This window comes from Lipotes vexillifer, unplaced genomic scaffold, assembly GCF_000442215.2.
Source record: "Lipotes vexillifer unplaced genomic scaffold, Lipotes_vexillifer_v1.1 scaffold911, whole genome shotgun sequence".
NCBI classification, from domain to species: Eukaryota; Metazoa; Chordata; class Mammalia; order Artiodactyla; family Lipotidae; genus Lipotes; species Lipotes vexillifer.
Genome location: NW_006781377.1, coordinates 1,215,981 through 1,241,900, shown reverse-complemented (window position 1 = coordinate 1,241,900; position 25,920 = coordinate 1,215,981). Strand labels below are relative to the sequence as shown.

General features: G+C 36.9%; 1 protein-coding gene across 2 annotated transcripts in view; it reads left to right on the top strand.

The window, feature by feature from the left end:
• PTPRO (protein tyrosine phosphatase receptor type O) overlaps positions 1 to 25,920 on the top strand; it is a 240,439-nt gene that overhangs the window by 139,040 nt on the left and 75,479 nt on the right. For both annotated transcript variants that reach the window (XM_007454619.1, XM_007454618.1), the window contains exons 3-7: positions 6,367 to 6,525; positions 8,265 to 8,417; positions 10,062 to 10,505; positions 12,500 to 12,661; positions 16,745 to 16,941. In XM_007454619.1, coding sequence (XP_007454681.1) covers positions 6,367 to 6,525; positions 8,265 to 8,417; positions 10,062 to 10,505; positions 12,500 to 12,661; positions 16,745 to 16,941 — 1,115 coding nt within the window. The remainder of the gene's footprint in view (positions 1 to 6,366; positions 6,526 to 8,264; positions 8,418 to 10,061; positions 10,506 to 12,499; positions 12,662 to 16,744; positions 16,942 to 25,920) is intronic.

The following is a 25,920-nucleotide window of genomic DNA, read 5'->3' as shown; positions in this document are numbered from 1 at the left end:
GAGGGGAAAAGTCAATGAGGTGAAGGTGACAGGTGTAAGTCAGAGACTCTGACAAAAGTGAGAGTATCAAGTAGCCTGCAGGCTTAAAAGTTTTGAACAGAAGTAAATAAGAAAAATTAAGATGAGATTGGAGGCAGGAAGAATAATTCAGAAAGCTATTTAAATATTCCAGGAAAGTATCATAGAGGAAGAATTTTCCTCTACCCTTCTAGGTTCTTCTGGCTGGCCTAAGAATTAAATTGATGTAAGATAGATTAGTAAGAGAAAATCAGTAACTAAAATGTAATAACATGTATACATGGGAGAGATCCAGGAAAACTGATAACTCATCAAAATGGCGAAAACCTTCACCTTAAAGACCATCTTCAGCTAAAGACAAAAGAGGATGTCGGGGTGGTGGTTTGGGACTACAAAGGGGAGGAAGGCAATTGACCTGGAGGCGGAAAAGTAAACATTTGGTGAACAAATTTTTGCTGGGCCATGCAGAGACAATGGGACATAGAGTGGACTCTGATCTCCAGGCCCTGCTGAGTTTCCCCTGCCACTTCCAGCCCATTTTCTATGCAAATACCTCTGGTGACAGCTCTATTCCAGGAACAGGCCCTCTACCTAAATTCTTTTAGGCAGTTTCGGGGGATATTAAGGGCTCTTCCTGAGCCTTATTTTTCTTAAAAATACTCAGCCTCAGTTACTCCTCATGCCAAAGAGATACATTTGGGGGTAGCAAATTTTGCTCTCCTACTAAAGAAATGATGGAGACTCAAACTAAGTTAGTGGGTGTAATGGTAACCATCCTCCTGGACCATGGGTGGCTGCTGCAGCCAGCTCCCCTCAGTGGCCTGCTTGGATATAGCTGAACCATCAGGTCAGGTCTCAAATTATCATCAATACATATTACAAGAGCTCTGGCCTGGGACCTGGACTGGTCCCTTTTCCCTACTCCTGCCATCAGAAGTGAGGGACTAATCCCATGTTCATCTCCCTCCAGAGGGCTATGTCAGAAGACACATGTTCTTAGGTTGGTCACATTGAAAGCAAAGGATACTGATGAGTGACTCAACAGCTTTTTTAGTTTTAGTTCCTCAAAACAGAACAATCACAGAAAGAAGCACCTCTTAGCACTTAGCAGATACTAATAAGTACAAGGCTACCTCTGCTTTCTTGAAACAGTATTTGCTCCACATTTGCTTTTGTTTTTTCATCTTCTAAGATAGCCACATCCAGAACTTTAAAACTCTTCCTATTTATGATCTGTATGAATGGTTCAAAGGTAATGAAGGAAGAGAAAATATTCTTCAATTTGAACATCAGTTTTTATTATATGGAACGCCTAATGAGGAAATAATAATGATATTAAATGTCATTTTCAAGTTTTTTATTAAAAGAAAAAATGGGAACTTCATGGTAGGATTTTTAGTAAAAATAATGCAGTAAAGTCCTGCTTTGTCATACACTCTGTGCTCCCACCAAAAAGTGAAAAGAAAAACAGAAGTATATTTCCAGGCTCAAAAATAAGATAGGTGTCTCCATTAATCAGAAACTCAAAGTAGGGAAGTAGGCTGAAGTCATGGGGCCCCTGTGCTCTGGGTCTGAAAGGAGACAGTACTGAATCTGGCCCCCTGTAGAGAAGGAAGGCTTGAGTTGCTGTACATCAGATATGGCCCAGAGCCAGACTCTTGGCTTGGAGTAAAGATTCTTCCTGCTTGTGAAAAAAAAAGCACATATGGAGGCCTAAGGATACAGGCAAGGGACACACATTCTTACTATCCAGGACCAAGCTTAGTTACCCTCTGACTCAGAGAATGAATTTGTGAAAACCACTATACCATCCACAGTATAAAGAAACCCAAAATAATGTTATATGCCCTGGTTCTAGACTGCAGATTCTGGTGAGCTGAAAGGATGCTAAACTGCCTCAAAGCAGTGAGGAAAAAACAAGAAATGGGGCAATGAGAAAACAAAATTTGGCCTAGGGCTTATATTTTAGGACACACAAAGAAATCTATGCTAAAAAAGACAGGCATCAAACTTATTATTATATTTTATATTATATTTTATGTAGCAATGTAACAAAAATTTACAGTGTGCTATGATATACAAAGTGATAAATGAAAGAATTACACATATTAAAAAAGAATTAAGGAATAATGAAACAAAAAATTGGCAAAAATAAAACAAACATACAGAATAAATATAAATTTTAAAAATAAAAAATACAATCATTTAATTTAATATTTTAATTGGTTAAACTAGGTAAAATTAATTTAATTAATCAAATTTAATGTTAATTAATTGAAAAACTTCAATAGATGGGATAAATTCTGTACTAATAAAAATTAAATAAAGTCAGTAAATTGAAAGATGATACTGTGTCATTGTCCCATGATTTAGCACAGTGAGACAATACTACCACAGGTATGGAGGTGGAGAGATTCTAACTAAGGAGATTAAGAGATTAAGAAAAATATGGAGGGGATGATTGGCATAATATTTGAAGAAATCATTATGGGAATTTCCAAGACTTGAAGAATGACATGAATCCACAGATTGACAAAGCATTCCAAGTACCTAGACCATAATTCAAAACTAAGACCATACCTAGATATGTGATGGTGAAACTGCAGATGATCAAGCATATATAAAAATAAATTAGAAGTTTAGAAGATACTAATGGACAAAAAGCATAGTATCCACAAAGGAATAACTGTTAGACTGACAGAAGCTTTCTCTTCTGCAATAATTGGTGCAAGAAGACAATGGAGCAATATCCTCAAAGCGCTGAGGGGAAATCAGACTACCCAGAATTCTATACCCAGCTAAACTACATCAAGAATAAAGAAATTTTTTTTGTATACAGAGCCTAGGAGAATTTAACACCCATACTCTAACTTAAATAACTATTAAATTATATGTTTCAGCAAGAAGAAAAATGTATCCAGATGAAAGGCACAGGACACAATAAAAAATGACAATGGGGAAGTGATATATGACAAAGGTTGCATTAGAAATTAGCAGGAAAATATGGAAAAAGAATCCATGAAAAAGGCAAGGGTATCAAACAAATGATTTTAAGAAAAGGGAAGCTGAATGACAGATAAACATATGAAAATATATTCAATCTTTTTCTTGAACAGGAAATTAAGAGACAAAATTTCACAGCCTTCAGAGTGTCAAAAATTAAAAAGACTGGACTTCCCTGGTGGCACAGCGGTTAAGAATCCACCTGCCAATGCAGGGGACACAGGTTCAAGCCTTGGTCTGGGAAGATTCCACATGCTGCAGAGCAATTAAGCCCGTGCGCCACAACTACTGAGCCTGCGCTCTAGAGCCCATGAGCCACAACTACTGAGCCCATGTGCCACAACTACTGAAGCCCACAGGCCTAGAGCCTGCACTCTGCAACAAAAGAAGTCACCACAATGAGAAGCCCACGCACCGCAGTGAAGAGTAGCCCCCACTCACCGCACCTAGAGAAAGCCCACGTGCAGCAATGAAGACCCAACACAGCCAAAAAAATAAATTAAATAAAATAAATTAATTAAAAATAAATAAAAAGACTGATACAAGCAAGTGTAGGAAAAAGAATATGGAGAAACAAGAACTATCACACACAACTGATAGATAATTGACATCCAGTTAGAAAACATTTTCACAATATCACAAACAGTTGAAGATGTGCATACTCTACTATCCAGGACTTCCAACCTAAGGAAACATGTCCCAAAACATTTATTGCAGCATTATTTGCAAAAGTGAGGGATTGAAAACAACCTATATAACAACAACAACAACAAAAAAGATAAATTATATTGTTTGTATAGTTGTAAACTGGATACTAAATTTTCTAGAGATACATCAAGACAGACAAATCTCAAAAATGATGTTAGGTAACAAAAAGTAAGCTGCAGAATCATACGTACAATATGATACCATCAACGTAACATTTTAAAGTATGTGAAGTAATAGTCCATATGAATATTGGACACTTACAAATATAAAAGTGAAAAACATGCATGGAAAGAGGAACACCATATTCAGAGTAATAATTTACCTCTGGCCAAATTATGGGAGGCAAATGGGATCAGGGTAAGTTATACAGGCGAGTTTCAAGTATATTTTGTAATGATTAATTTTTTTAATTAAAAAGGAAAAACTAAAGACAAAAAAGTAATAAATGAAGATAATAAATGATTTCTATTTTTAAACAACTACATTTCTCTGTCCAGTCTCACCTGTTCCTAAAACAAGAAAGGGAAGTATAACAGGATAGTTGGCAGAGAAAGGAGTAATGAATTAGATCAAGATTTTACCTTGTCATCACTGAAAAACACATGAGTAATTACAGCTCTGGTTTATGCCACATCCCTTAACTTTTCAAAAAGAAAAACAATGAGGGAAGTAACTAGAGAGATGGTAAAATATTTCTAGAGAATGCATTTGAGTTCTAGAAAACAGTAATTTTTGTATTGAATATACCTCAAAAATGCCTGTGCATGGACTTTAGAATTTACAGCTGACCTGAGTTATGTATGTTGAAGCTGAGGGAAATACAGGAAGCAAACATGTAAGTAGGCATTTAAAAAATTCTCTTAGTTTAAAATTTAAGTAGTTGGCACAGCTAACAGAAAAATCACAAAATAAAATATCTATGCTCTAATCCTCCTGTATCTCTTGAATTTCAAAGTTTGACTATGGCTTTGATGTGCAGACTTCCTAACTCAGGGCATGAGAGATTGAGTGGACCTCTAATTTCTCTTTCCAGTAGACAGACCCCTGGTGAGGATGTGAAACTGGGCTGCAGCAGTGGAAGAGTTATGGCTCTGTGGCTGCTGTTTGCTGTTAGCTTTCATTTTGTTTCTCATATCCAGAGTCAATAAGTGGATTGTGTAGACTCCCTGGGTTAGTAATTAGACTGAGTTGGAAGAAAGATCTTCAAATGGTTCAAGGCTTCTTTGGGATTAATCAAAGAGAAATACTCAGCATCTTCAGGGCTTGGTTTGCTGGTTTCTTTACATGACACTTAAGTGAGTTCACTCTGTTCTCCCTTTAAGTAGGAAAACCAAGGATGAGACAAAGATAAAATGGAAACATTCTAACCAGAGAACATTGCACATAGTCTACAGGGACATGATCCCAATATATGTTGCAATCTGAAGGCCTTCCAACTTTTTTATAGATGTTGGCTTGGTTTTTGGTTTTATAGATAGGCTTGGTTTGTAAGAAAATTCCAGGAAAAAATTAAGAATTTTAACTTGTATTTTCAGTCTTCCCTGGATCTCATCAGTCAAAAGCAAAAATAGGTTGAGACACTGAAGAACAAAATGAAAGATATTTAGCCACAGATTGAGACAAAGTAGGTAATTATTTGTTGAATGAACTAAGTCAGTTTTGGTTTCTTATGTTATTGAAACTGAAATTTTCAAAGTATAAAATTTAAACTAAGGATATTTCATTTAGGCTATAGATGTCCAAGAATCCTCTCAATTCTAAAATTTTGAATTAAAATCAATTTTTTCTATAATACAAGAGTTGACTCCAAGCCAAATTATTTAAAATATTTTCTTGAATGAAATGAATGCAAGTAAAACTTATCCAGTAGATCCTACTGAAGGGTGAGGGGCCTCTGACACTTTACAAGACTTTGGCTGAAGGGTGGGATGTGGAGGAGATGAGGACATACATCAATCACAGTTATTAAAAAAATGAGCATTTACAAAGTTTTGTGATGTATTAACAACTCATGCAAAACAGAAATAAACATTTTTAAATTTCTGTAGAAAGAATAGTTTGATAAACATCATAAACTATAAACCTCACAACATAGGATGGTTTGCAATGTTATACTTAACATAAAAAAAGTGCTAAGTTCACACAAAGAAATAACTGATTATTGAAACATTTATCTTTGGTTAGAGCCAAAATGTATTTTCTGCTACTGGTCTATTATTAATGTCAAATTTTCTTGGCTTGGGGAAAAGAAAAATGAACTAGGAATCTGGAGATACAGACTCTGCCATGTCCTTGTTAAATTACCTTTGACAAGTAATTTAAAGTCTGAGTTATCATTATTTTTATATGTTGAATGATGATATTAATATTTGCTCTTCCTAGATCTCAGGGTTGTTGCAAATGGAAAAATGAATATGAAAGTTCTTTGAAAGGCAGAAATCACTATTTAAAATATGCATCATTAATTACTGCTAAGGAGAACACTCAACTCAGGAGTACTGAGGAGTTTAGGGTCTTACAGATAATAAAAATATGTGTAAAATTCTAATAGGTGTAATCCTTGGCCCTTCCAAGTATTGATAATGGCCTTTTGCTCTTTTCTTAATTCCCCTTTCTCCATTAACTTTCCTTCTGCAGAACCTCTTCCTGTAACCAGTGTTTCAATATATGACTATAAACCTTCTCCTGAAACAGGAGTCCTGTTTGAAATTCATTATCCAGAAAAATATAACGTTTTCACAAGAGTAAACATAAGCTACTGGGAAGGTAAAGACTTCCGGACAATGCTATATAAAGGTAAGAGGCAAAAGGAAGATGAAAAATGATGACTATTACTTTTACATGACTTTTGCCAAATGGTCTTGCTCTTGCTCTGAAGAGGTCTTATAATTCACTATTTGGTCATAAATGAACCAATAAAAGTAGTTACTGATGCGTGAAAATATTGTTATGAGGAGTCTTAGAATGTCTGGTTCTTTAGAGTCATGTGTCATGCGTAAGCATAAGAAAAACTCAAATTATTGTGACTCACATGTTATTCTTGCCAAATATTATTCCTGCATGTCTGGTGCAGGAAACAAATTCAAACTTAAATTTAGAAGCACCTCACTTAACCATTTCTTTCTGAGTGTGTTAGGGCACTTCTAGAACTGGGAAGCTAAAGAGGTGCCTTTCACAAAGTTTCACTTGGAGATGGTCCAAGATTATTCTCAAATACAAAAGACAGTGCTTTTTCATTCCTTTGTATATATTTATCTCTATGACTAGCTAAATGATTGCATTAATATACAAAAATTGGTTTCACTATTTTTACTGGCTTGATGGGATCTTGAGAGAGAAGAGAGCCTAGGGGAATTAATAATTTCGAAAGAACTCCACTTTTCAGGGGCAGAGGCAGGTCAAGAGGGAGAGGGAGAGAAGGAGGGAGGGCCTCTGGGGACTGAACTGGGGAAACGTAAATATTCTCAGGACCCAGCACCATGATATTTATCTGCAGACAGTGTAGATGATGGTCTCAAATTTGACTAGTTGTAACTGGAAACTAAGTAGAGGACAGCTACTCAATCACATAGGGCATGATATCCAGAAATATCTCACTTTGACTTGCTGCTTTTACAAACTCCTGAATCTTCCATGTTTTTTTTTTTAATGAGACATTGTTTAAAATATATGCAGTGAATTTACAGGGTTTTTAAACTTAAAAAAAATCAAATAAACGTAAATAGACTCCATAAATTACTGCATTCTTTATTTTCAATGAAAACAGATTATCTGCAAATTAATAATTGGGACCTTATTTGCTTTTTGATCACATGCAAATATAAGTTCAGAAATAATTGAAAAGTAGTCACTGAAACTTTTGTTGAGCTGAATGCCATGAGTTTAAAAATAAGTTAATTAATATGCTCTCTTTTTAAAATTTAATTAATTTAAAATTATTTTTGGTTTTTCATTCAATAAGTGGTACTTTTTGTTTCTCTCATTTCTAACTTGGATTGGATTTTTAAATTTATTATTATTTTCCAAAAAAAATGCTTTCCAAATAAAATTCAAATTTTTTATTTTCTTCTTTTTTCAAACAGGTCCTATCCGCCAAATGACAAACTGTTTTATTTTTTAAATAGGCTATATTCTACAAGTGAGACTAGTGAAAACATTTCTTGTAAAATTATTTTTTCCTAAGTCGTAAATTGGCAAAACACCTTGGGTTTTTATCTTAAAGTAAATGGCTAGCAGAAAGTTAATCTCTACAATTTCTATATGTTATCTTCTCCACTTAATACACCAAATGTTCTTATAATAAAATTTTAATTCCAATTATATCCAATTCTTGCAGAAAAAAGCCTTTCAGTTTGTGTCCAAAACAATCCAAATTTTCATCTGTAGCCTTATATCAATTTTTTTATTACTGACCTTGCCAGAAGTTGCAGGAAATATTATTTTATGGCTAGTTAGTCATAATTGTTCAGAACTTTCTAGAAGTGTGTGGCATTTAGGAAACTGAAATTTTAATAAAATTGTTTTTTTCTTCTCAGATTTCTTTAAGGGAAAAACAGTATTTAATCACTGGCTGCCAGGAATATGTTATAGTAATATCACCTTTCAGCTGGTATCTGAGGCAACTTTTAATAAAAGCACTCTTGTGGAGTACAGCGGTGTCAGTCATGAACCCAAACAGCACAGAACTGGTAAGTCTTCCAAAGAATCAAATTTAGTGAAAAAATAATTAAATTATATGTTGTTATATATATACTTTCTATCATTCTAAGGAAAATTCTGTTCCAGAGCTAAGAAAGAAAATAAATATGTATTTTAGTAACCTAAAACAAATTTTCTATCAATGTAAAAGGAATTGAACAAAATATTCAATTCGAAAAATTTTAAATATGTCAATGAAATCACAGATTTATAATCTTTGAATTAAAAAAATTGTGTGATACTACCAAAAGTTATAATTAAGTAACTTAACTGGATCAGGTGCACATCATTTATTCTATAACCTGACAAAATACTCATATGACAGAAGAACAGATGTGGGAGGTTCTACTACAGATTATCAGATTATTAATTTTAGTAGCATCACTAATATTAAGCACAATCATAGGATGAATGGATGGATTGATGGATGGATAGATAGATGGTAGGTAGATGGAAGAATGGGTGGGTAATATAAATATACACATACTAAATACCCATTGCCAATACCAATATGACTGATATTTTTTCATGCCTAATGTCCTTAAGTATTCAGTAGGAATGCAGGAGACACAATTCATACAAACATTGGGAATGTGTTATAATAGATCCCCTCTGAGACCCTGCCATTCTGAAATTCTAAGCTGTGTTGAAAAATCTGAATTCTCATTAATTAGGCCAAAGCAAAGAAAATATTTCAGCTAAATTTTATTCACCTCACATCAACATCTAAGATTCTACTTGTAGTTTTCATTATTCAAGTACAGAAACTAATTGAGCATCTTTTACCTGGGAGTTGTTTAAAGTACTGGGAGAGATGAAGACAAAGTCTGGTAAGATGGTTCCCTGTTCTCAAAAATGGTAGAGAGACTACTGGTACTCATACAAGGCGGAATGCAATAATAAATATTATTAAAGAGGTACAAACTTATATAACAGCACAAAGGAGGGAGAGATTAATTTTTATTAGAAGTTCATAGAAGAGGTGAGAGTCGAGCTGCTATCTGCAGGATGCATACAATCTTTTGCAGGTAGAGACCATGCAGTGTGCCTTCATAATTTTCTACCACTACAAAAGTATGATTCCATAGTTCATAAACTCATTTTGTGTGCATAGGTTTTATTTTAGAGAGATGAGGAGTGAAGCCATGTTTCCAACATGCATGTTATTGTTTCTGAAGGCAATTCAGACATTTAACTCTCCTAAGTGCAACTATGTCATAGGGAGTATTTTTATCTTGATAGCTATAAAGACACTATAGTTGCTTTTTTTGTAAGAAAGATCTAGTGAAAGAGACTCAGTTTTGAAAAAAGGAGATTGTGATAAGCTGAAAAATATGTATGTAACTCTACTTTGGAAGTGGTTAAATCACCACTTGGACAAGCATGGTATCACGAATTAATGTATCAATATTTGTAGTGTGACTGGTGATAAGCTAATGTGTGCACACTGTGTACAAAATCTTAGATGTATGTGTACTTGAAACCACACTTGTTCTTGATGTAAATTATCTATACAGTAAAAGTAAAACTAAACTCTACTTTCTAAGTCTGCTTGTATGTTTGACTCATTAATAGATTAAATATTCATTATAATAGTTAAAAATACTTGAAAATGATAATTCTCTCTCTTACAGCCCCCTATCCTCCTCAAAATATCTCAGTTCGTATAGTAAACTTGAACAAAAACAACTGGGAAGAACAGAGTGGCAGTTTCCCAGAGGAATCGTTCATGAGATCACCAGATACAATGGGAAAAGACAAACTCTTCCATTTTACTGATGACACTCCTGAAATTCCCTCTGGCAACATTTCTTCTGGTTGGCCTGATTTTAACAGCAGTGACTATGAAACGACATCCCAGCCATATTGGTGGGACAGCGCATCTGCGACTCCTGAAAGTGAAGATGAATTTGTCAGTGTTCTTCCCATGGAATACGAAAATAACAATACACTCAGTGAGACTGAGAAATCGACGACCAGCTCTTTCTCTTTTTTCCCTGTCCAAATGATACTGAGTTGGTTACCACCAAAACCACCCACTGCATTCGATGGGTTCCATATCCACATGGAAAGAGAAGGTAAAGTAAGAGGAAATCAGAGGAAATAAGTAATGGTGCAAAGGAAAGGAAATTGAAACTTTTAAAAATTACATTTAGAAAGAAAGACTGAGGGTAGACAGTTAATATCTAAAGAGAGATGGTAAAGAAAAGGAAGAATTTAATTGAGTATCCAATGCAGACGGAAATCAGAAAACAAAAATGAACAGACTGGGTTAGAATCCGGTTTGGGTAGTTCATACATTGCAAGTACAGGCAACTGTATACATTTCATTACCTGACATTTCACGTACCCCAGGCAACTGAGGAAACTTTATATTTGGAAAGATTTTGAATTAAGGTTCTAACCATAACAAATTACAAAATATCCTGGAGAAATATTCTGTTTTCCAGTACACAAATTTGTGAAGCATGCAGCAAAACAATCTTGCTGACAACCTGGTTATTTTCCCAAGAGTATCAGACCTGTGTCCTGCTTATCAAGCTACTCTTATTCCCCTTAGCGGGTGCCCCCTGAAACCAGCACCACTCACATTTTCCCAAAGAGAAGCTGGTAGTAGAATAGAAAATACATAGCAACTGGTATTTCCACTCCAGTTACTATATTATATATTGTATTCACTTAGCAACTGAGAGTTATTCTTTATATTTAATCCACTAATTTATAAAAAGCAGGGCCACAGCATTCAGTAAATTTGGATCATGAATCATATGTGAATTGCTGTTTGGTAGGTTTTCATAGTTATTTGTTGTTTGTTTTGTTTTATGCTTTCCAGTCTAGTAGTCTGGGTAGCAAAATTTGTCAAGTTGCCAAAATCTGAGGTTTAATTGACAGCCTTATTTATAGGACAAGGTATTCAAATCATGTAGTCTTATATACGACATATCGTTTGCCCCCATTTTATTCAATAGAATGAAATACAAGATCTGTGAATTCCTCTATACTAGAGTGTAGAGCAATAAATCATACCCAGATATTATATAACATTGAAATCCTTCGTCATTTCCAATTATTTGAGTCAAAATTCTTAACATTTGCCTGAAATTACTTGTATTAAATAAAGTTCCCTTAATCTATCTTTTATTTTTCTATTCCTCAATATATTCTATGGAAAATAGGGTCTTATAATTCATAATTTTTTGTAATGCCTATTTCCATGAAGGTTCAATCATGCTTTTATCTGACTGTGGTGTGTTGTGCTATAGTCACCAAATGATAACAACTTCAAATGAATAAGCAGCAGGAGGTGGACTTTGAAGCAATGCAAAAATCATTTTTACTTTTAAAATTTCTGAAAGCAAACCAATGAAGCAAAAATATTACAAGTGTCAGAAAAATATATCCAGAGGATTATTTCTAAATAGAGATAATTCAATATATTTTAAGACACTTATGGATATTTAATGCTACCACAAAGAACTTATACAACATTTGTTACTGTTTTTTTAATCCTTTATATCCAAATGAGAATGTTATTACTATTTTTTCCTAACATTATACTTCTATTTTGTGTATATAACTTTATTGGTTGACAGTATGTAAGAATGCAGTATATATCCATCCCTAGTTTTATTGATTTGTGAACCATATTTTAATTTGGTTATTTAAAACTACTGTAAAAAATAACTTGAACTCTTAGTCACCTTTTTTTTTTTTTTTTTTTTTTGTGGTACTTGGGCCTCTCCCTGCTGTGGCCTCTCCCGTTGTGGAGCACAGGCTCTGGACGCACAGGCTCAGCGGCCATGGCTCACGGGGCCAGCCGCTCCGCGACACGTGGCATCTTCCGACCGGGGCACGAACCCGTGTCCCCTGCATCGGCAGGCGGACTCTCATCCACTGCACCACCAAGGAAGCCCTAGTCACCTTTTTTAATAGTAATTTTAGAGGTATAATTCAACTTGACAAAAGGAAGGAGGAAAAATTTTAAAAATACGTTTTTTTTTAATTGACTTCTATAGCCAAGGCTGTTCCAGATATCAATTCATATATATTCTCTTTTTTATATATGATTTAGAAAACTTTACTGAATATTTGACAGTGGATGAAGAGGCACACGAATTTGTTGCAGAACTGAAGGAGCCTGGGAAATATAAGTTATCTGTTACAACCTTCAGTTCCTCAGGATCTTGTGAAATTCGAAACAGCCAGTCAGCAAAATCACTCAGTTTTTATATCAGTAAGTACCAAAAAGATTATTTTGCACTTACAGAGGAGCTAGAAAAATGGAACTGGTGAGATTAATGATGCTCAGGCATCAATTATGCAACAAACCTTAGAGACCCTGAGAATTCTTCAAGATCATGAGAGGCCCGGATCCATGAGATTTTGACAGCAGGAAAATATATGTATGTTTCATAGTAGCAAACCTACCCAGGGATTTAACTTGAGGATATTTTAAAATTATTGTGATAATCGAACATTTATTAAACTGACCTTCCACACTAGTGATAACAAAATCTCCAAGGACGTGGACACATAGTTTGGGAAAGAGGACTTTTGTTCAAAGCCATAATGAAAATTGATATTGTTTTTCTGTATGAAAAGTCTCATTAGAGTATTGAGCTTATGGGGCTTGAAAGAAAGAGAGATTCAGGTGTAGTGAGACCTAGCTTGAAAGAAAGAGAGATTCAGGTGTAGTGAGACGCAGGTGGTCTCCAAAAGTTAGCACAAGACTAAGCTAGAGCATCATGAATACTCCAATAACAAGTCTTAGGGCATCTTCTAGCAATTCCATCAGGGATAATAGCAGAGCAATAACTAGCCTCTAAAAGCTACACAAATAGTGTATGTCTGTAATGTTTTTTGCTAATCTGACTATGCTTACCAGAAGTTTAGAGGCCAAAAACCAGTTTCCTAGCTTATCAGGAGTTATATGTGCCTCTGACCAGCAGAAAGAAGAACCAGAAGGGAATGGATGAAAACTGAGTTCCGAGAAGGAGGGTCACCATACTCTACCTCCTCCTTCAAAAGCATATTATCACCTTTCATCAGATGATCCTCAAAAAGATGGACAGGGGAAGGAGGAGGAGGGCAAAGAGAAGAGATCAGTTTTGTTTTGTTTTTTAAGGAATTTTGCCTTTTTAAAAAAATTATTTATTTATTTATTCATTTCTGGCTGTGTTGGGTCTTCATTTCTGTGCGTGGGCTTTCTCTAGTTGTGGCAAGTGGGGGCCACTCCTCATCGCGGTGCACGGGCCTCTCACTATCGCGGCCTCTCGTTGCAGAGCACAAGCTCCAGACGCGCAGGCTCAGCGGCCATGGCTCACGGGCCTAGTTGCTCCGCGACATGTGGGATCCTCCCAGACCAGGGCTCACACCCGTGTCCCCTGCATTAGCAGACAGACTCTCAACCACTGTGCCACCAGAGAAGCCCGAGATCAGTTTACTTAGCAGCTTAAAAATGTTGAAAATATCCCACATAATAATTTTACTTAAGAAACCAAAAATGTCACCACTGGTGAAAAAGCTTGAAATATCCACTGAACATGCAGAAAAAATATCTGTGATTGCCTTGCATGTCTTTCAGTTATGGGCAATCTTTGACGTGACATCACTTGAGAATGAGAGCAAAGTTTAGTATCCAGTTTTTCCCATGAGGCTAAATATGTTTCATTAACCCAGAGATTTCCTTGTCTGCTAGCAGAGATCCACTGCAAGTTACAGGAAAACTCCCACAACTCTTCTGGCCATTAGCTCTTCCCTTCTCTGAATTTCTACTGTGTTTCATAGTGCACAAGACAAAATACAGAGCTTCTCTGAGTGTGGTATTTTTCTAGATGTATTTTATTTGTGTACATCCTGCTTCTCATACCAAATTACAAAACCCTAGGCTGGGGTTAAACTCTTTGCTTATTTGTTAATTCTGTTGTACATTCGACAAATATTTATTGAACCATTTTCCAGTGTCAAGCACTCTGCCCTGTTCCTAGAGTATACAGTTGACCAAAGCTGCTGAGAATGTGTCAGAATTGCTCAAACATATGATTATTTCAAAAAGATGCATATTAATGTTCATCTAGGAAAATATAGGGCACTAGAAATTTTGCTATTTCTCTGCCAATAAAAATCTTTTTAGAGCTTCAGATGATGTTCTGCGGTAATGAGTTATTCAGGTGTACTCTGTATATGCCTTTGATTTTAAAAGGATACTGGGGTCTTCCCTGGTGGCGCAGTGGTTGAGAGTCCGCCTGCCGATGCAGGGGACACGGGTTCGCACCCCGGTTGAGGAAGATCCCATGTGCCACAGAGCGGCTAGGCCCGTGAGCCATGGCCGCTGAGCCTGTGCGGCCGGAGCCTGTGCTCTGCAACGGGAGAGGTCAGAGCAGTGAGAGGCCCGCGTACAGCAAAAAAATAAATAAATAGAAAATAAATAAATAAAAAGATACTGAATTGGTGTAGTTTTGAAGGTTTTACTCAGAGATAAAAATTAAGGTAGAAATTTACATTAGTCTCCCAATAGCGTCATGAAGGGAATATTTCTCTTATCCCCATTTTTCACTTGAAAAAAAATACTGAGTCACAGAAAGTTTAGCGAATTGGTGTCAGAAGAAGAATTAGACTCTAGAAATATTTAATAGCAAAGTCTATTTCCATGGAGCCTGTAGTGACCTATTACCTTGGGTTGATTATTGGGTCAGTCTTAATGTAAAGCCATGAAGTGAGTGAATTCGTTTTGCCTCCCCCCACCTCCTCTCTCCATGCCCCCACTACCCCAGTAATCATCATAACAGTAATAACACTTCACATTTAGATAGTTCTCTAGCACATTATAATCTCATTTGATCCCATCGACAGTCCTGTGCAGTAGACTAATCAGAGAGTATCATGATAAGTTATCACAAAGCCCCAACCCAGGAGACAGGAGTTCTAGGTTGGTTCCCAAACATTACTAGCTCTGTGACATTGGGAAGTTGATTCACATCTCTGGGCTCCAGTTTCCTCATCAGTAAAACAAGGCATTGAAAATCTAAAGTCCTTTTCAATCCTAACATTCTATGGTTTGTCCATTTGACAGATGCAATGACTGAGATTCAGAGTAGTTAAGTCATTTGCCCAAGCTTGCATTGCTAATAATGAGCAAAACTGAGCTTGGGGCCAACTTTCCTATCTCCAGACCCATGCTTTTCACTCTTTCATAGTGATCCAGGAAGTTTCATGCAGGGGTTAAGAGCATGGATTTTGGAACCAGACTTCCTGTGCATGAATCCCAGCTCTACTTGTGCTATCTCTGCCTCGGTTTCTCATCTGAAAGTGAAATCAGTCCTAGTACTTATCTCATAGGTTAGTTAAGAAAATTAAAGGATTAAAATATGTAAACACATATAAACTTAAAACAGAGCCTGACACGCAGCGAGTCCTACAACTCTTTACCATCATCATTATTATTATCATTTTTACTGTTGTTTTTTCACTTGCCCAATTAAACATGAGCCTGGGACTGCCCTCCCCAACAGAGCCGCTTTCTCCTTCCCCTCTCCCGGGCTCAGGAATACAGCTTCCTATGAGGGAACTGAGAAATGTATACTAAGCAAATAAAAGAAGTTGCATATTTGCATTTTAACAGTGCCTTTCAGGAGATAATAATCACCTTAACATTTCTTGGGTCCTCATGATGTGTCAGGCACTGTGCTAATAATCACTTTGGAAATTTAAGAGAACAAAGCTAATGGCGGGCACTTTCAGGGAGATATTTTATAATGAGGAGCCCACGGTGTCCTCAAATTATCAGCCAGGTTTCCGCCAGCTTCTATAATTGAGCCCGGCTGTTGCCTGTTTCTTCTCTAAGGTAGTAACACCCTGCCTCTTTGATCCTGCTGTCACCAAATTAAAAATTTTCACACGATTGTAGTAGAGGCTAATTTGAATCTCAACATAATTATTTCTAGAGACTGAAGATCCTAACAGCAAAGGAATTATAAATACTCATGAAATGCCACACTGCCACACATACTGTTTGTTAAAAGAGAAGTAAATTCTCTCTGGTGAAGAATTTACCAGAATAATCTCAGAGGCACGTAACAACTAAAGTGGAGCTTGTGTCTCTCAGTAGAACTGGTCTGGTTGCTGCTGCCAGGCTGTTGCTTAGGTCAATGGGGAGGTCACCCAGCGGAGACTGTAGCTAAGCAGAGAATGTAAAGAACGGCCAGCCTGGCTGCCAGTCTTACTTGGAGTATCTCTGTAAGGGCAAAAGGGAAACAACACGATTTTTAAAACTAGAATCTTGTACCTCAACCAGCTCAGCATCTGATTTGATGTCCAGGTCCTTCAGGAGAGTGGATTGAAGAACTCACTGAGAAGCCCCAGCATGTGAGTGTCCACGTTCTAAGCTCAACCACTGCCTTGATGTCCTGGACGTCTTCCCAAGAAAACTACAACAGCACCATCGTGTCTGTGGTGTCACTCACCTGCCAGAAACAAAAGGAGAGCCAGAGGCTAGAAAAGCAGTACTGTACTCAGGTAAAGGAATGGAAGGGCAGACTGGCTCACTCACCTCCTGCAGCTCAGCCTCGCAGGGGATGCAAGCGGGCCGCCAATGGCAAGAAGCTGTGCTGAGGTCTCCCAGGTGCATCCCTGGCAGTGTTACCAAGAGTGGGGGAGGAGCTAGGAGATCAATGCACGAGGCTCTTCAATCACAGTCGCCTTTCTTTTCCTTCTTAGAACTACCATCTTCCTTTTATTTAATTCCTCATTCAAGAGAATATACTGAACATCTACGATGTGCCAGGTACTGGGATAGGTGGTGGGGATCTAGACAATTCTTACACGTCTTGCTTTTGCTGAGTTTATAATCTAGTGAGAACAATGGTAAGTGAACATATAATTACTGCAGAGTATAAAATAAGTCCTAGGCTAAAAGTAAATGATCAAGAGGCCATATGAGCTCGCAGAAAGAAGGGCATGAATAAATATGGATTGGGGCAAGAGGATTTGGAAACTGCTCAGAACTTCCCCCGGGGAAGAGATAACAAAACAGAAGGTTTGGGGGAGGTTTTATTTGCTTGTTTTATTTTTTTCCCATTGTTTCTTGTTATTTTAACTGTAAAATAAGGCATGCTCACTGAAAAAATAATTCAAAAATTTAAAGTACATAACGTGAAAAACTACGCCCTCACTAATCATAACTGAAGAGTTTTGAAGGATAAATAGGCGTTAGCTGAGCACAAGGGGGGTGGGAGGGGCAAGTGGAAACACTTGGGAATCAGTAGTTCTGGGCGTGGCTATGGAATGAACACCACGCCCGATCATCAGTCCTGAATGAAACCACCAGCCTGGGCCCCAGAGCAGACTTTGCTCTCAGATGCCCTAAATACCCACAGGAATCCTGGAGCCCAGTCCTGTTTTCCTAAAACCTGGATTTATTTTTTTCATAAGATCAAAGGTACTGATTCTTGGTGTCTTACAAACACAGTATTTTCTTGCCTAAAGGGAAAAAATTAAATTTTCAATTTGTGTGGCGTACACTGGAAATATAATACGCAGTCAAAAAAGATGTTTGCTGTGTGAAAGCTATTTAGAGTGTTTCCATTTATCCCATGAAAATTAGGCATTTAGTGTAATTCAAAGAGTGAACAATTTTTAATTAATAAGATGAATTCAGGAATCATGGCCTTTGGAGCTCTTGAAAGCCTTAGAGTGCTGAGATAAGCCCAACTTAAAGGTGAGGCTGTCTGTCGGCTTGAATTAATGAGTAAATACTCTACACAGTTTAGCTGGTAATCACAGCTCACTGAGAAGCTTATTAGCTCCCTTCCCTGAGGGTATGCAGCATGACTGACTCTGCATTAATAGAGAATGTGTCTTTGCCTGCAGGACATGACCTAGAACTTGACTGCTCTCAGGTGTGGTTTTTCTTGTCCCACCTAATGTGTAAGTTACGTATGTTAACATAGAAGCCAAAGGCTAAAAGTATAAATAGATATTGTAAATTATAAATGAACCAGAAAAAGCTGGTCTAAGCGCACTTTTTTTTTTTTGCGATACGCGGGCCTCTCACTGTTGTGGCCTCTCCCATTGCAGAGCACAGGCTCCGGACTGACGCGCAGCCTCAGTGGCCATGGCTCACGAGCCCAGGCGCTCCACGGCATGTGGGATCTTCCCAGACCGGGGCGCGAATCCGTGTCCCCTGCATCGGCAGGCGGACTCTCAACCACTGCGCCACCAGGGAAACCCCTAAATGCACTTTGACAATAGTTTCTTGAAATGTAGACATGAAGCTGTTAAGGATTATAGGCAAGGAGGCCAGTATTTGAGGTGGAGGGTGGGAATTAGACCACTCTGCTAGGTGTTATCTCAGTTACTGCAAGAAGATTGTGTTATTATTACATCATCATCATTACACACACACACATTTTCAAAGAAGGAAACATCAGTACAAAAATCTCAAAAATTGGCCTAGAAGGGCTTCCCTGGTGGCGCAGTGGTTGAGAGTCCGCCTGCCGATGCAGGGGACATGGGTTTGTGCCCCGGTTCGGGAAGATCTCACATGCAGCGGAGCGGCCGGGCCCGTGGGCCACGGCCGCTGAGCCTGTGCGTCCGGAGCCTGTGCTCCGCGACGGGAGAGGCCAAAGCAGAGAGAGGCCCGAGGACCGCAAAAAAAAAAAAAAAAAAAAAATTGGCCTAGATCCATGTACCCATCAGTCAAAGGAATCCAGAAGACATTCTCACCAGGATTGGTCTGACTTAGGTTATTTCTTGAAGCAAGCATTATCCATAAAGAAAAAAATAATAACATTTCTTTAGTTCTATAGTCAGTGGTACGGTGCTATGTTAAACAGAAAATTCAAAACGCAGCTCAAAAAGGAGTGATTCCAAAGCCAAACACAGATGAATAATTAATCACAATGTTTCACTCCCTTATACTTTCATTCTCCTTACTTTTTCTCTACCATCATCTCATCACTTGTACCACAGGATCATTGCTGTACCGATTACCTAGATCGTTCATGAGATTCGCCACTATTGCCCCTGCTCCTTCCCACAGCTTGATTGATTTCTGTGTTCTATAGCGAGTCCTGTGTGAGATGCTAGAAATAAGAACAAATTTGATTTGAACCCTGACTTCATGAAGCTTAGAGTCTGGCCTTCCATGTAGGTACATTGGTACCCCTTAATTTGAATTTGTCCTCATTATATATATGTTCTTCCTGTCTGGTTTCTGTTTTGTGTGTGAGTTTATAAGCAAATGTTCGTGGAGAAGGGAGTTTTGTGATGTAACCCTTCTAACAACCATTGTAGTGCTATTCATTAATAAACCTATGTTGATATGTTAAACATAAAGCCAGTGCTCAATGTTTTATATGAAGGACCCAGTCAATGCTTTGAAGTGTGTGCTTCTGGCATTTTCTCCAAAGACCCACACACAGCCATGAATTTCAGAATTAAGAAGCATCATGTAATATATGGATGCACATTTATTTTTATATGTGATCTGCTTGGTCCATAAAAGTTTGGTGACAATTTATAGGAATGTATAATAACTAAGTGACTAAATCAGAAAGAAAGGCCAATCGATCTATTAGCTTTACGAAAGAGGAAATGATAGAGCTAAGAGGACGAATATTTAAAAGACCTGCCCAAAGTCGCAACTGACTAGTATCAGAGCTGAGACCCCAGCTCAAGTGATCTGACTTCCAGGCGAGTGTTGTTTCTGGCGGTTTGCAGATGATACACTAGGGGAAGGTCACCTCACTGCTGATCGAGTCAAGAGTACTGACTAAAAGCATAGACTCTAGAATTAAACAGACTTGGGTTTCAGACCCGATTTTAACAGCTTCCAGCTCTGAGTCCCTTTCTTTATAAATCTTAGTGTCTTAATCTGTAATGTAAGGAGAAGCATATCCTACCTCATAGAGTTGTAACAAAGATAAAAGGACTTGATGTTTAATGCAATGTCTGGAACATAGTAATGTGCACCAGATCGTTAACTTTTATTATTATGCAAACCTAACCGAATACTTTTTGTATCAAGGCAAGAAGATAAAGAGGTTCTAGAGTTTCTCTGTAGAAAGCAGAGTAACTGTAATAAATGTACAGAAAGGGCTAATGGAAAGAGTATCACCTAATATAGAAATAAGACCATTTCAGACCAAAAGGAACTCTCACCATCATCTAGTTTAACCTCGTTATTTAACAGTCTATCAAATATTCTATCAAATGTTCTGTGGTACATCTTTCCTTCTATTTCTTTAGCTGAGGAGGGATAGGACTGGTGCCTAGCTGGAGGTATATTAGGCTGAACCGAATTCTCTGGAATGGAGACTAAGCCAGTCAGAAATGAGAAAGAGAAAATATTGGATTGCAAAGATGGGGTGAAAATTAGGGGAGGAGTGTGGAGTAATCTTCTAGAGAATAAAGCACGTGTTATTTAGTAAGTAGCATACAGGAGCGTTTCCCCTGCCCACCTCCGGTCCACCCCTAAATAAGTCCAGGATAAATAAAAAGGTATGAAGGAATAGAAGTGATATAGGTAGCTCAGCAAATATTCAAAACTTAGGGGGAAATTAGTTTATAATCTGTCACCAAGGTCTTGTGCAATATCATTTGCCTTCTCATGTTTTTAGTAGTGTAATATATATACACATTGTTGGTTCTTATTTTTTTTAAAGGTAGTGTAATTTTCCTAAGATGAACTTATTATGAGAGTATATTTAAGTGGTTATGATTCTAGGAAGTCATTTGAATAATTAAAATCAACAACTGCCTAAAATATTATCAAACCAAAGAAACTTTAACCTCACCCTGAAACAATCTACACTCTGTGTTATTCTAAATATTCAAATGAGTGATTAATGAGCAAGGTTCTATTTGCAGGTATGTTCACATGTCTACAATGTTTGTGAAGTTTAAAAGAAAAGTTTGGAGCAATGTCAATAATATAATACCTATATGGTTCAATATCATATTATTTATGTATATATGTATCAAGGAGGGCCTAGAAGATTGCCTGCCAAAAAGTGGGAAATGGTGAGAGGAGGACAGAAAGACTTCCACTTGACTTCATTTGCTCTTCTATGGTGTGAGCAACTTTTACAATGATCATTCTTAGTTTTATTACTTAGAAATACATTCTAAAGAAATAAAACAGTACTGCTGGCTCTGCAAAACTTCTGTGTTCTTATGCGTAGTTTGTCTCTTCAGGAAGTGCTCTATTAGATGAGATGTCAAACTTTGTCTAGATGGCTTCCAGGAGAATCCAAATTCTAAAACATGGGCAAGAAATACTGACGTGAGTGTAAATAGGAAAGAAAGGGTGGAAATGCTCATTTATGAACTCGGTTTAATCTTATTTTGATCAAGTTATTGGAAAAGAAACTCTGGTGTGCTGTTTCCTTACTTACATGTAGTACAGGTTGTACCAGTTCAAATTATACAGTTTCTACTGTGTAGACTTATTGTTTAGTATTGGAAAAGGTTAACATTTATATCATATAACCAAAACTATGTTTATTCTTAAAATCATGATGAGACGCAAAAAACTTACACATAAGTAAGTAACTTACAGCAACAATATTCTTCATTGATTCCTGCTCCTTTCTGTAGCAATTTTACAATTTTAGGTACTCTAGATGCCAATGTTAATGAGTAGTAAGAGTTAACTTTATTGATACTCTAGTTTAAGGATCCTAACACTCTACTAGGTATGTTACCTATAGTTCATCAATGATGAAGTCAAGGTAAGAATTATAAAGAAATTAAAAATTACAAATAAATTCCCATGCTTACAAGGTGTGGAGTCAGGATTTGCTCTCAAGCAGTCTAATAGAGAACCTGTGTTGGTTCCACTAAGCAAAACTGTCTAAAATATCAGAGGCACTAAAGGGCAAAGCAGCACATTTCTTAACCTATTAGTTAAACATCAATTCTTATGCATGCCAACATTCAATATTAATAAATACATTTTACTCATCTGTCTGTTCACACTGCTTTTCTCTATATGGTATTTTTCCCATAGCTAGAAGATTTTTTTAAAAGGAACAGGAGAAGAGCTCATCTAAATGAGAGATGTTCTCTACAACATTATTTTATTGGGTCACAGTAGCCTTGCAAAGTGCTAACTGCTGTTACCTTTTTTTAATTGAAGTATAAAAGATTCACAATATTATATTAGTTTCAGCTATATAGCATAGTGATTCAATATTTTTTTTAACATTTTTATTGGGGTATAATTGCTTTACAATGCTGTGTTAGTTTCTACCTTATAACAAAGTGAATCAGCTATACATACATATATATATATATATATATATATATATATACATTCCCACATCCCCTCCCTCTTGCGTCTCCCTCCCACCCTCCCTATCCCACCCCTCTAGGTGGTCACAAAGCACAAAGCTGATCTCCCCGTGCTATGCAGCTGCTTCCCAATAGCTAGCTATTTTATATTCAGTAGTATATATAAGTCCATGCCACTCTCTCACTTCGTCCCAGTTTACACTTCCCCCTCCCCATGTCCTCAAGTCCATTCTCTACATCTGCAACTTTATTCCTGTCCTGCCCCTAGGTCCTTCAGAACAATTTTTTTTTTTAAGATTCCATATATATGTGTTAGCGTAGGGTATATTTTTTTCTCTTTCTGACTTAGTTCACTCTGTATGACAGACTCTAGGTTCACCCACCTCACTACAAATAACTCAATTTCGTTTCTTTTTATGGCCGAGTAATATTCCATTGTATATATGTGCCACATCTTCTTCATCCATTCATCTATTGATGGACACTTAGGTTGCTCTCATGTCCTGGCTATTGTAAATACAGCTGCAATGAACATTGTGATACATGACTCTTTTTGAATTATGGTTTTCTCAGGGTATATGCCCAGTAGTGAGATTGCTGGGTCATATGATAGTTCTATTTTTAGTTTTTTGAGGAACCTCCATGCTGTTCCCCATAGTGGCTGTACCAATTTATATTCCCACCAACAGTGCAAGAGGGTTCCCTTTTCTCCACGCCCTCTCCAGCATTTACTGTTTGTAGATTTTTTGATGATGGTCATTATGACCAGTGTGAGGTGATACCTCATTGTAGTTTTGATTTGCATTTCTCTAATGATTAGTGATGTTGAGCATCCTTTCATGTGTTTGTTGGCAATCTGTGTATCTTCTTTGGAGAAATGTATTTAGATCCCCTGCCCATTTTTGGATTGGGTTGTTTTTTGTGTGTGTGTGATATTGAGCTGCATGAACTGCTTGTAAATTTTGGAGATTAATCCTTTGTCAGTTGCTTTGTTTGCAAATATTTTCTCCCAATCTGAGGGATGCCTTTTCGTCTTTTTTATGGTTTCCTTTGCTGTGCAAAAGCTTTTAAGTTTCATTAGGTCCCATTTGTTTATTTTTGTTTTTATTTCCATTTCTCTAGGAGGTGGGTCAAAAAGGATCGTGCTGTGATTTATGTCATAGAGTGTTTTGCCTATGTTTTCCTCTAAGAGTTTGATAGTGTCTGGCCTTACATTTAGATCTTTAATCCATTTTGAGTTTATTTTTCTGTATGGTGTTAGGGAGTGTTTAATTTCCTTCTTTTATTACAGTTTTCCCAGTACCACTTATTGAAGAGGCTGTCTTTTCTCCATTGTATACTCTTGCCTCCTTTATCAAAGACAAGGTGACTATATGTGTGTGGGTTTATCTCTGGGCTTTCTATCCTGTTCTGTTGATCTATATTTCTGTTTTTGTGCCAGTACCATACTGTCTTGATTATTGTAGCTTTGTAGTATAGTCTGAAGTCAGGGAGCCTGATTCCTCCAGCTCCATTTTTCTTTCTCAAGATTGCTTTGGCTAGTCTGGGTCTTTTGTGTTTCCATACAAATTGTGCAATTTTGTGTTCCAGTTCTGTGAAAAATGCCATTGGTAGTTTGATAGGGATTGCATTGAATCTGTAGATTGCTTTAGGTAGTACAGTTATTTTCACAATGTTGATTCTTCCAATCCAAGAACATAGTATATCTCTCCATTTGTTTATATCATCTTTAATTTCTTTCATCAGTGTCTTATAGTTTTCTGCATACAGGTCTTTTGTCTCCTTAGATAGGTTTATTCCTAAGTATTTTATTCTTTTTGTTGCAATGGTAAATGGGAATGCTTCCTTAATTTCTCTTTCAGAATTTTCATCATTAGTGTATAGGAATGCAAGAGATTTCTGTGCATTAATTTTGTATCCTGCTACTCTGCCAAATTCATTGATTAGATCTAGTAGTTTTCTGGTAGCATCTTTAGGATTCTCTATGTATACATTCTCTATGTATAGAGATAAATAAATAAAATAAACAGTGACAGTTTGATTTCTACTTTTCCAATTTGGATTCCTTTATTTCTTTTTCTTCTCTGATTGCTGTGGCTAAAACTTCCTAAACTATGTTGAATAATAGTGGTGAGAGTGGGCAGCCTTGTCTTGCTCCTGATCTTAGTGGAAATGGTTTCAGTTTTTCACCATTGAGGACGATGTTGGCTGTGGGTTTGTCACATATGGTCTTTATTATGTTGAGGAAGGTTCCCTCTATGCCTCCTTTCTGGAGAGTTTTTATCATAAGTGGGTGTTGAAATTTGACAAAAGCTTCTTCTACATCTATTGGGATTATCATATGGTTTTTATCCTTCAGTTTGTTAGTATGGTGTATCACATTGATTGATTTGCATATAATGAAGAATCCTTGCATTCCTGGGATAAACTCCACTTGAACATGGTGTATGATCTGTTTAATGGGCTGCTGGATTCTGTTTACTAGTATTTTGTTGAGGATTTTTGCATCTATGTTCATCAGAGATATTGGCCTGTAGTTGTCTTTCTTTGTGACATCATTGTCTGGTTTTGGTAACAGGGTGATGGTGACCTCATAGAATGAGTTTGGGAGTGTTCCTCCCTCTGCTATGTTTTGGAAGAGTTTGAGAAGGAGAGGTGTTAGCTCTTCTCTAAGTGTTTGATAGAATCGCCTGTGAAGCCATCTGGTCCTGGGATTTTGTTTGTTGGAAGATTTTTTATCACAGTTTCAATTTCATTGCTTGTGATTGGTCTGTTTATATTTTCTATTTCTTCCTGGTTCAGTCTTGGAAGGTCGTGCTTTTCTAAGAATTTGTCCATTTCTTCCAGGTTGTCCATTTTATTGGCATATAGTAACTTGTAGTAATCTCTCATGATCCTTTGTATTTCTGCAGTGTCAGTTGTTGAACCAGCTTTCAGTTTTATTGATCTTTGCTATTGTTTCTTTCATTTCCTTTACATTTATTTCTGATCTGATCTTTGATTTCTTTCCTTCTGCTAACTTTGGAGTTTTTTTTGTTCTTCTTTCTCTAATTGCTTTAGGTGTAAGGTTAGGTTGTTTATTTGAGATGTTTCTTGTTTCTTGAGGTAGGATTGTATTGCTGTAAACTTCCCTCTTAGATCTGCTTTTGCTGGTTCCCATAGTTTTTGGGTCATTGTCATCTGTTTCTAGGTATTTTTTAA